This window comes from Fukomys damarensis, unplaced genomic scaffold (genome assembly GCF_012274545.1).
Source record: "Fukomys damarensis isolate Sample0158 unplaced genomic scaffold, DMR_v1.0_HiC HiC_scaffold_20, whole genome shotgun sequence".
Classification (NCBI taxonomy): domain Eukaryota; kingdom Metazoa; phylum Chordata; class Mammalia; order Rodentia; family Bathyergidae; genus Fukomys; species Fukomys damarensis.
In genome coordinates, this window is record NW_022900932.1 from 529772 (window position 1) to 540719 (window position 10948).

The 10948-nt window shown below is 53.6% G+C and overlaps 1 protein-coding gene across 4 annotated transcripts in view; it reads left to right on the forward strand.

Moving 5' to 3' along the window:
• Atat1 (alpha tubulin acetyltransferase 1) overlaps window positions 1-10948 on the forward strand; it is a 12069-nt gene continuing 1121 nt past the window's right edge. Inside the window, exons 1-11 of one of the 4 annotated variants that reach the window (XM_033766352.1) lie at window positions 1-107; window positions 533-593; window positions 691-782; window positions 908-968; window positions 1093-1206; window positions 1491-1592; window positions 5316-5361; window positions 5466-5534; window positions 7036-7107; window positions 7206-7449; window positions 10025-10105. In XM_033766352.1, coding sequence (XP_033622243.1) covers window positions 1-107; window positions 533-593; window positions 691-782; window positions 908-968; window positions 1093-1206; window positions 1491-1592; window positions 5316-5361; window positions 5466-5534; window positions 7036-7107; window positions 7206-7449; window positions 10025-10105 — 1049 coding nt within the window. The other 3 variants (XM_010643430.1, XM_033766353.1, XM_010643431.1) reach the window with 3 other exon arrangements.

Below are 10948 nucleotides of genomic sequence, written 5' to 3' on the forward strand. Positions count from 1 at the left end.
ATGGAGTTCCCTTTCGATGTGGACGCGCTGCTCCCGGAGCGGATCACGGTGCTGGACCAGCACCTGCGGCCCCCGGCCCGCCGACCCGGAACCACAACGCCGGCCCGGTGACACCTCAATCCCTCCCCGTGGCCCTTCTTTCCCCGTTCCTCTCCAAACCCGGTCCAGGCACCACGCCCCCTTCTTTCTGGCTGGTGGCCACTCCTTCTGATGTCCTGGCCTAGCCCTTTAACCCTGAGCCCGGTGACATGGATCAGTACTTGGATTTGTGACTTCACCCCTTAGCGGTCCCAACCACAGGCCATGGTTGATCCCGCCTTCCTGCTTCCCACAGTAATCTTAAGGGAGGAAGGAGTACCACCTGGAAAGATGTGACACAAGTCTGGGTTCCAAAAGGGTGGAGTGGGGAGCCAGGTTGGGAAATTCCAGGCAAAGGAAGGCAAGCTGAAAGTCTGAACCTGGCTGGAGTTGGGGCTTGAGTTCCCGGGATCCTGCACCTCAGTATCTGACTATGTCTGCTTCCTCCCTACAGTGTTGACCTGCAGCAGCAAATTATGACCATTGTCGATGAACTGGGCAAGGCTTCTGCCAAGGTATGGGGACTCTGGGTGGCATCCAAGAGGGACTGGAAGGGAAGCCTGGGTCCTTTGGAAGGGGCTTGTGGAAAGTCTGCCTTCTTCTTTTCCACAGGCCCAGCATCTTTCTGCTCCAATTACTAGTGCATCGAGGATGCAGAGTAACCGCCATGTTATCTATGTGCTCAAAGACACTTTGGCCCGTCCGTGAGTGCCACATGCACCTTTATCCCATTCTTAACTCCCTGCTCCCTCAGCCCTTCCCCCTTGTTTGACTCTACCTCCACCAGAGGGCTGCCACTGGCTTGTTCATTGTTGTCCTCATTCTACAGGGCTGGGAAAGGAGCCATTATTGGCTTCCTCAAAGTTGGATACAAGAAGCTCTTTGTACTGGTGAGTTATTGGAAACCGGGGCACTGAAGGCCTTGGTTCCAAAGACTAAGTAAGAGTGCTGGAGGCTGAAAGGTGACAAAGGTGCCTGGCTCTCTAAAGATAGTTATTGTTCTTTTCCCCTTAGGATGACCGTGAGGCTCACAATGAGGTAGAACCACTTTGTATCCTGGACTTTTACATTCACGAGTCACTGCAACGTCATGGCCATGGCCGAGAACTCTTCCAGTATATGTTGCAGGTACCACAGGCTCTACTCATTCATCCAAAATAAAGATCCTGGGCTGGGGATTTAGCTCAGTGGTTCCGGAGCCTGACTCGCAAGCGCAATGGACCCGAGTTTGATCCCCAGTACAAAAAAAAAAAAAAAAAAAAAAAAATCCTCTGCCCTAAGCCCTTCCAGAGGCCCTGCCGCACCACCTCCCACAGTGTTCCCATGGCCTCCTGCTGTCTCCTTCCCAGCTTCTGGCTGTGGGCATGCTTTCCCCAAACCTCCTCCTACCCTGAGTCTCCTGTTTCCTGTAGAAGGAACGGGTTGAACCACACCAGCTGGCCATTGACCGACCCTCACAGAAGCTGCTGAAGTTCCTGAATAAGCACTACAACCTGGAGACCACAGTCCCACAGGTCAGAATCTTGGCAGTAGACCCCACTGCTTATTCCCATTGGGGAGAAGTGGCTCCTTCCAAGGTCTCCTTATTCCCTGTGGTATGGAGCTAAGCCCTTTGTTTCTTTAAAAAAATTTTTTGTTTGTTTGTTACCGGGGATCAAACTTAGGACCTTCCACTTGCAAGGCAGCTGCGGTGCCACTGAACTAAATCCCTAGCCCAGGAGCTTTTTCCTTTGGTGCCATTACTTGTGCACAGCCATTTCACCTCCGTGGGTTGTTTCTTATACCTCATTTTCACCCACAGTGTATCTCTTTGGTTTTGCACAGCCCAGCATTTATTGAAGGTTCAGAATAATATAAATTCCTTGTCCTCAGGGCGCTTTGGTGCAACATGAGGAAGGTGATCTTGTTTATAAGTACAGTCATGTGTTGTTAATGCTATGCACTCATTCAGCAAATATTTACAGAGCACCTGACATTGTTGTGGACAGTAGGGATGCTTGACTCAATGAAACAGAGTCACCCTTGCGGATCTTATAGTCTAGCTGTTTACATAAACGAGTAAAGTATATGCTGTGGTTCCTGATATGCACTCTGGAAAATGAAAGCAAGTAAGGAGCCTTGGGAGTGCCAGGGTGGGGATATGAGCGGGTGGGATCGGACCGCAAGGTCACGTGGGGCTTTCAGAGAAGGCCTCACTGAGGGTATCACTGAGCAGCAGCTCAGGAAAGGGGCTCAGGGCTGGAGGTGCAGCTCAGCGGCGGAGTGTTCGGCTAGCGTGGATGAAGCCTGGATCTAACCCTCAGCACCAAAGAAGAGGGACAGCATCTCGGACAGAGGAGCAGCCACTGAGAAGGCCCTTAGGCTGGGCTGTTTCCATCTGGAAGAGCAGCTTGGGGAAGGACGGGTGCTGAGAACTAAGAATGGAGGGCGGGTGACGTCCAGGCCCTGATGTGTTCCTGCAAAGACTTCAGCATTTACTCAGTGAAAAACAGGGCCGGTCTGGCTGTGACCCTGTTGTGCGTAACAAGTTCATTTTGGCTCCTGTGTGAAGAACACGCAGTGCAGACATGGGGTAGGCTGCTGGGCTCCCCCTGAAGAGTCCCGAGGGCAAGGACTGGGGCAGAGATTTCAGCGTACGTGTGGCACTGAAGCAACAGGTCAGGATGAGGTAACCAAAGGATAAGGAGGGGCTGAGATGTGGTCTAAGGACTTGAGCCCCTGGGGACTGTTTACAAAGACACGGAGGACAGGAATGACCAGAAGGCAGGACCTTAGTGTAGCAAGGAGACGCTAGTGTTGGAGATAAAAACTTACGAGAGGTGACCTGGGAGGCCAGTGAAGCTTCCAGAAGGAAAGCATGGCTCGGTCAGATGCTGCTGCTCAGTAAGCACAGAGGTCTGCGAGGTGACTGCCGGACTCAGCTGTCCGGGACCCCTGTTGGTCCTGATGAGCTTCTCCGATGCAGCGGTAGAGGGAGCCTGGACGGAGCCTGGACCGGAGGGTAGAGGGGTCAAGCAGCTGGGAGCTGGAAACAGCCGTCGGCCCGTGTCAGGGCAGGAGGTGTGGCTCGGGAGAAGAGCACTTGACTGCACACAGCTCTGGTTCCTGTTGAGCCATGCAAATCAGTAAATAAACCCCACTTCACGGGAACAAGAAAGTACAGTGACAGCTAGAGGAGGAGGTGGATCAAGAAAGGGTTAGTTCTTTGTGGGCGGAAGACCAGTGGGGATGATTCTAGAGGGGAGGGGAGGGGAGGTAAGAATGAAGACGTGTATCACCAGCTACCCACGATGAAGACAATCATTAGGTGCTGCAAATGTGGACTAGTAAAACTTTTTTAAAAATCTGTCAAAGAATGAGTCCAAAAATACAAAACAAAAATTAATCTGTAGAGAGAAAATTCGATGATGTAAGGGTGGGCATGGTGGTGATGCCTGTCATCCCAGCACTTGTGAGACTAAGGCAGGAGGATTGCCGTGAGTTCAAGGCCAGCCTGAACTACATAGTGAGACCGTTTCAGAAAAAAGAAAGTCACCATTCCCCTTCACCCAGTTTCTGGAAGGGATCCATCTGCTGGCATTTGGATTTCCTTATCTTGAACATTTCACATACATAGTATCGTGTAGTACGTGAGTCTGGTTTCCTGCACTTGGCATGTTTCGAGTTCATGAGGAAGGGATTTGGCTCAGTGACACTGTGCCTGCCTCGCAAGCACAGGGTCCTGATGGTTCATACTGGAGCATGTGGCAGCACCTCATTCCTTTTCAGGACCCGATACGATTTCCTTATATGGACATTTGGTTTGGTTCGATTTGTACCTGGGATCGAACTCAGGACCGTGCGTTTGTGAGGCAGGTGTGGTACCATTGAGCTAAATCCCCAGCCTTGATTCTGTTCGGCTTTGTGGGGGACTGAGCTGTTGGTCTTCAGTAGCTGCATCACCTTACATCCTCACCAGCACTGTCGCATGCCAGTTCCTCCACCTTTTTGCCAACATTGGTTAGCCCTCTTCCCCTTCTAAGCAGTAGCCATCCTCATGAGTATGAGGTGCTATCTTTTGTAGTTTTGATTGACATTTCCCTAAAGACTAATGGTACAGAGCATTTTTAGCATCTTTTTTATGGGCTTATTGGCTGTTTATATATTTTCTTTGGATCTTGTGTGGAGAAATGTTTTTTGCCCATTTTAAAATTGTGTTACTGGGCTGAGGATTTAGCTCAGTGGTTCTGCCGCCTGCCTCACAAGCACAAGGACCCAAGTTTAATCCCTGGTACCAAAAATAAATAAATAAAATTGTAGTATCTGTTTAAATTGTAAGAGTTATTTATATATTCTACGTAGTCTAGATGTAACACCCTTATTCATATATAGTTTGTGACCATTTTCTGTCATTCTATGGGGTTTGTTTTGCTTTTTCAGTAGTAGCAATTGAACCCAGAGCCTTCTCACTGAGTTACATCTCCAGCCATTTCTCATAGTTTGTTTTGAAACGGGCTCACTAAGTTGCCCAGAACTTGTGATTTTCCTGCCACAGCCCTCCTCAGGCCTGCCTGCCCACCTGCCTTCCTTGATTCTTTCTTGTACTGGGCATCGAACTCGGCACCTTGTGCTTGTGAGCAGGTGGTGGCACCACTGAGCTAAATCCCTGGCCGCAAGCCACTTTCATTTTCAGTTTTGAGACAGGATCTTGTTAAATTGCCCAGGGCGGGCCTTGAACTGGCAGTCCTTCTGCCTGAGCCTCCCTGATAGCTGGGTCACTTTTCCTTGATTGTTTGTTGTTGTTGTTGTTGTTGGTACCAGGGATCAAAACTGGGCCCTTGCACTTCTGAGGCAGGTGGCAGAACCACTGACCAAATCCCCGGCCTTCCTTGGTAGTGTTTGAAGCATAAAAGTTTTACTTTTGTTAGTTTTAAGTTTTGATGAAGTCCAATTTATCTGTTTTTCTTCGCTTACTCTGCTTTTGGTGTCGTACTTAAACATTTGCTTGGGGCTGGAGGTGTAGCTCAGTGGTAGTGTGTGACCAGCATGTGCAAGGCCCTGTGTTTCATCCGCAGCGCTGGAAAAAGGAAAGGAGTCCTTGGCTGTGTACCTGAATTTGAGGAGAAACTTGTTGGGTTTGGGTCTGTCACAGGCTTTGTCCCTTCAGCCGTGGTTTCTGTGGCACAGGTTCCGTGCTCAGGTAAGTAAGTACCAAGTGGGTGAGTGCCCAACTCTGTCTCATCTGCTGCTGCTTCTAGGTGAACAACTTTGTGATCTTCGAAGGCTTCTTTGCGCATCAGCACCGTAAGTCTTGCCCCCACGTTGGTCCTGCCGCTGGGTGAGGGAAGGACAGAGTGGGCTGCTGCCCTGCGGCCCCCACTGAGGGGCACACGCTTCCTTCCTCACAGGGCCCCCCGCTCCCTCCCTGAGGGCCACGCGACTCTCTCGTGCTGCCGCGGCAGACCCCACGCCCACTGGTAACCCCTGCTTTGACGGGGTGGGACTCTGTGCAAGGGCCCGGGGAACTGCGGTCTTGGGCAGCTCTGGAAGCCTCTGAAGCAGCCTGGGTCTCCAGCACTCATCCTTTTTGCCTTTGCCCTCACAGGAGCTCAGTGCATTTTAGGTTGTTTTTTTTTCCTTTGGTGCTAGGGATTGAACCCCGGACCTCATGAATGCTAAGCATGAGCTCTGCCACTGAGCTGTAGCTCCAGCCCCACACATGGTGAGATTTTTAACAGGCAGACTCATTCAGACTTTGCAGACAGTTGATACCAGTGAGCCTCCTGTTGGATCAGATCTGGCAAAAGCGACCAGACTTGGGCCGGAGATTTAGCCCAGTAGTGCTGCCGCCTGCCTCGCAAGCGCAAGGATCTGAGTTCAATCCTCCGTACCAAAAAAAGAGGCCAGACTCACCCTCCTTTGTAAACTTCTCAAGTCTGAGGCTGAGGCTTTAGCTCAGAGGTTCCACCGCCTGCACCCTGAGTTCATTCCATGGTACCAGGGGAAAAAAAAACCAAACCCCAAAAAACTCCTTAGGTCTGGCAGGACAGGCAAGTGCAGACAGCCTTCCACTTCAGGCCTTAGGAGACTGACACGGATGGCCCAGACGTAAACATTAAGCTTAGAAAGTAATGTTCAACGTTTCTGAATCAGAAAGTTGGCCTGGAGAAACCCAAGCTACAATGCTGCTGCATTTATGTCGCATTCCTGTAGACACGCGCTATCCCTGCTGCAGCTCTTGCTTCCCCTCGAGAGCCCCCCGCCGCCCCCAGGGCAGTCTGCACCTGTCCCTGGCCTCTGCTCTGCCCGCGGTGCTGAGGCCAGGCCTCATAGCCTTGCTGTGCTTTGGCTTCCACCTCCAGCTGGCGGGTTGTGAGCCCCAGGGACAGGGGACACATCCGCGGTCAGGATAAAGCTTGAGTGGGCTCCCGAAGACGGAGAACCCTTCAGAGGAAGGGAGGCAGAGCTTTGGCCACTTGGTCCACAAGTCCTTTTCAGATGCCCACATTTTCTCATCTTAAAGAAAACCTTATAAAACTTCAATTTCTCTCCATCATTTTGCATAGGAAGGAGAGCTCTTGCCCCACCCTCCCCTTCCCCGGCCTCTCCAGAGCAATTCCCAGTTACCCAAGGGCTTTATCCGTCTCATCTGGCCCAGCTGGGACCGTCCCCCTGCCCTGGCACCCCCGGGGGCCTACCAGCACCCACGGGTAGCAAGAACTCGCTCCCTTCACTTGCCTTCTCCCACACCTCCCAGGCCCCGCTCTGCCCTGGGCTCTTTTTCCCTTGATCCCATGTGGCCTACTCCTTCTGGCTCCCCCTGAAGGGCTGCAGCAGCCCCCAGATTCTGTGTGTGCCGGCTTCGGGATCGTTCAGAAGTGACATTGGTGTCAGCGAGCAGAGGTCTGGGGCAGTGGCAGGGAGGGTGCAGTGTGCATTTCCTAATGCCTCCCTCTCCTGTGTCCCCTCCGCCCCCAGCTCCAGCAAGGAAGCTGCCACCCAAGAGGGCAGAGGGAGACATTAAGCCATACTCCTCCAGTGACCGAGAATGTAAGAGGGCTGGGGCCGGGTGGCTGGGTCCTGGGCCGCATTAGCCATTGTGACGTTCTCCTTTTCCTCCTCTTGCTGTTTTCCCTCCCCCTCCCCAGTTCTGAAGGTAGCCGTGGAGCCTCCGTGGCCCCTAAACAGGGCTCCGCGCCGCACCACCCCTCCAGCCCACCCGCCCCCTCGCTCCAGCAGCCTGGGAAACTCGCCAGAACGGGGGCCTCTCCGCCCCTTTGTGCCAGAGCAGGAGCTGCTGCGCTCCCTGCGCCTCTGCCCTCCACACCCCACTGCCCGCCTTCTGCTGGCCACCGACCCTGGAGGCAGCCCGGCGCAGCGTCGCCGGACCAGGTAATGGGAATCCTAACTTGGTTGTGGTGGTGCATGCCTCTCGTCTTGACACTGGAGGCTAAGGCAAGAGGATCAAGCCCAGCTAGAGCAACTTAGCAGGATCCTGTCTCAAAATTCAGAATATTTTCGTTTTAAAAAAAGGCTGGGGGTGTGTAGCTCAGTGCAAAGGCCCTGAATTCAATCCCCATTACCTACCCCCCATAAAAGGGGGTTAGAAATGGCAGAGTAATTAGAATTTGTCAGAGATGTGAAACGGATAGTCTCAAAATCTTTCAAGAAAAATATATTGAAGTGTATTTGAAGTGGTTTGATTTTTGTTTGGGTATTCTGGTACTGGGGATCAAACTCAGGACCTTTGTGCTTGTGAGGCAGGCAGTGGCATCACTGAGCTAAAACCCCGGTTCCTAAAGTTTGATAGAAAGAGCAAAGAGCAAAATAAGGCTTTAAATGTGGCGTAGTTGCCTTGTTTTGTATGCAGGGGAGGGAAGAACTTGGAAATCTGGCAGGGAGGAGCTGAACCTTCTGTGACTGGGAATCTTAGTATAACACTTGCTGGGGACAGGCAGCATCTCCTGCAGATTGGGGCCCTGGGTCCCAGAGTCAGTGCCGTAGATGCCAGGAGCGCATCCCAGCAGGCAGGGGGTGGACATCTCTTTTGTTTCTCGCCCTGGCTTCCTCTTCACCTCTGACTTCTGTTTTTCTCTCTCCCCCGTCTTCCCTCTCCCTCCTGTCCAATACATCCTCCCAGCTCCCTTCCCCGCTCTGAGGAGAGTCGATACTAAGAGCTGCCCCCTTCCTCCCTGGGAGACCGGAGCAGGCAGAGACCCCTGTCCCTGAGCAGCTCAGACCCTGCTTCCGTTGCATCCTCCAAACCCAGTGGACCATCAGAGCCCTAGGATTTCCTCTTCTTCTCTCAGACAACTGGGTTGTCAGGGTCCAAATGGCCTAATACTTTGTAGCTTTCCTTAACCACAGAAGGAACCCCTGTTGCCCCAGACTGGGCTCTGCTCTCCCTGTGCTGGGTTGCTCAGACCACGTAGAGAAGCACAGTCTTGCTCACCCATCAGACTAGACCACATGGAAGATGGAGGCCTCCCCCTAAAAGGTTAGGGGTCCTGTCCTTGGAAAGGTCCCATATAATTCTCTGTTCTGCCAACTGGTGCGTGAGCTCTGCTCCAGAGCAGCCCAGCTAGGAAGGAAGTGGTTCCCCGGTGGGGTCTGCTCAGTGTTGCCAAACCGTTCGTTCCGCCATGTTGTGTGTGTGAGGGAGCTCCCAAACTCATGCTGCTCTGGGGGTCTTTAAAGGAGATCCACTGACACTACCACTTCTCCCAGATCTCTCCGAAGGAGTTTACTTTTTGGCAGTGGATCCCAGCAAATACCTGGGATCACTCTCAGCCATGTCTGAAGTTTCGTTAGACCCATTCCTCCCTGTTAGCGACGCTCATTCCGTCTGGTGAGACGTCTTGAGATGGGGTGGGGACTGCTCTTCCCCTGCCTCCCACTCTTCCCTCCATAGCAAGAGCCTCCTGCCCGGACCCGTGCCCGGGGTCCAGACTGACCTCTCGGTCCCTGCCCTCCGAGTGTGTAGACAGGTACTCCCGCGCGTTCCCTGTGTCCTTGGGAGCAGGATCTCCCTCTCCCCCACTTCCTCCTCCCTTTTCTTCTCCCCCTTACTGTTGTCTGAATAAAGTGAACTTTTTGTGTTTTCTAAACTGACATTTTCAATGGAAAAAAAGAACCACACACACAAAAACCAGTATAAAGTGTCAGCCTCATTTGTGCGTCATACCTTATTTTCCTGGGAGCTCAGGATCTCAGCCGCTCTCCATTTCTGAGACCTACAGATCTTCCTCCAAGGGAGCTCAGAGCTCCCTTCCAAGATCTGCTGGGTCCCCTCCCAGTGCTCCTGTGGGTCTCTCCCTTCCTCCGAAGGCTTCAGACCAAGTCCCTGTCCCCCAGCAATCTCCAGTTCTTCCCTAGGGACTCGCCTTCACCCCGGCCAGCGCTTGAGATGTCATTTACCAGCAGCACCTTGGGATCCACTAATTACCTTCCTGGGTTCCTCTCCCATGCTGTGATTTCCTGATTGAACCTCTGCCCCGCTAACCCTGAGGACCTCTCGGGATGAGCCCTAACCTCCACTGAGGGGCCAACACGGTCTGTTACTCTACTCCATAGGCTCCTTTTGCTCTGCAGTTTGGTCTTGTCACTCCGTATTTCTCTCTGATCCAGGTATTATATTTAAACATCAAAGTACCTGCTCCAACAAATTATTTTTTTGCCTATGTAAGTCTTTTTGTGACATGATCTGAACCTCATTTAGTCATATATTTAACACATTACCCCAGCTGGAAAGGATAAAGCAATAAATCAGAACCATCACAGAACATCCTGGGGCATAAAGTGCACGCCAACCCCTTTTCTGGGGCGTGGCTTAGGTCAGACCCCCTTGGGGACGATAGTCGCGCCCTCCGGGTTTTGTTCCTGCGCTGTTCCTCACCCTCCCTCCGATCACTCCGGGCCCCCGCCCCTGTCCCGTGGTCCCGCCCCATCATCGCCCTTTCTCCCGCAGGGAAACTCCCCCAGGGCTGGTCGCCCAAAGCTGCAGCTACAGCCGCCACGGGGGGGCTGAATCCCGCGTCCCCCGGTGCAGGTGAGTATTCACCCTCACCCCCGAGCCGGCCACACCCACTGCGGACTCGGCCTGCCCACGCGACGCCTGCTGTCTCCGCGGGCAACCAGGGCTCAAAGCAGGGGGGCCGGGCGCAGAGTGGGTGAGCCCTGCAGCCTCCCCGCACACCTCCACCTTCGGACCCCTTTCCTAACCCGCGTTCCGAAACCGCTCTGCGCACAGTGCGGCGGGCTAGGGCCGCACACTTCCTCCGCCCGCGCGGCCGGCAGGCTCAGCCCTAGCGCTTCCCTCCGCGTTCGCGGGAGGGTTTTGAGCCTGGACTTGGTGCGAGCGCCCCCGTGGCCCGCCTCACCCGCGGCACCAGGCCGGCTGTCGGCAGGTTTTATCAGCTGCAAGTTTGTGTCTCTTCTTTTAACCAGGGCAATAAAAGTATTTATTTTTATCAAGAGAACTACTGGAAAATCAGATTCGTTATTTCAACATCGCGTCCCTTATTTCCCCCCCTTCAGCCGCATCTTCCTTAGCTTATGCGCGAGCGCCACAGGTGCGCCGCGGCTGGGGCTGCTAAGTTACTGCGCAAGCGCCCTGAGGAAGCCTCCGGTCGGGCGAGTGCAGGCGCAGGCGCAGGCGCACTCTCGACGCCCCTGGCGCCTCAGCGAAAATCAGATTCGTTATTTCAACATCGCGTCCCTTATTTCCCCCCCTTCAGCCGCATCTTCCTTAGCTTATGCGCGAGCGCCACAGGTGCGCCGCGGCTGGGGCTGCTAAGTTACTGCGCAAGCGCCCTGAGGAAGCCTCCGGTCGGGCGAGTGCAGGCGCAGGCGCAGGCGCACTCTCGACGCCCCTGGCGCCTCAGCCCTCAGC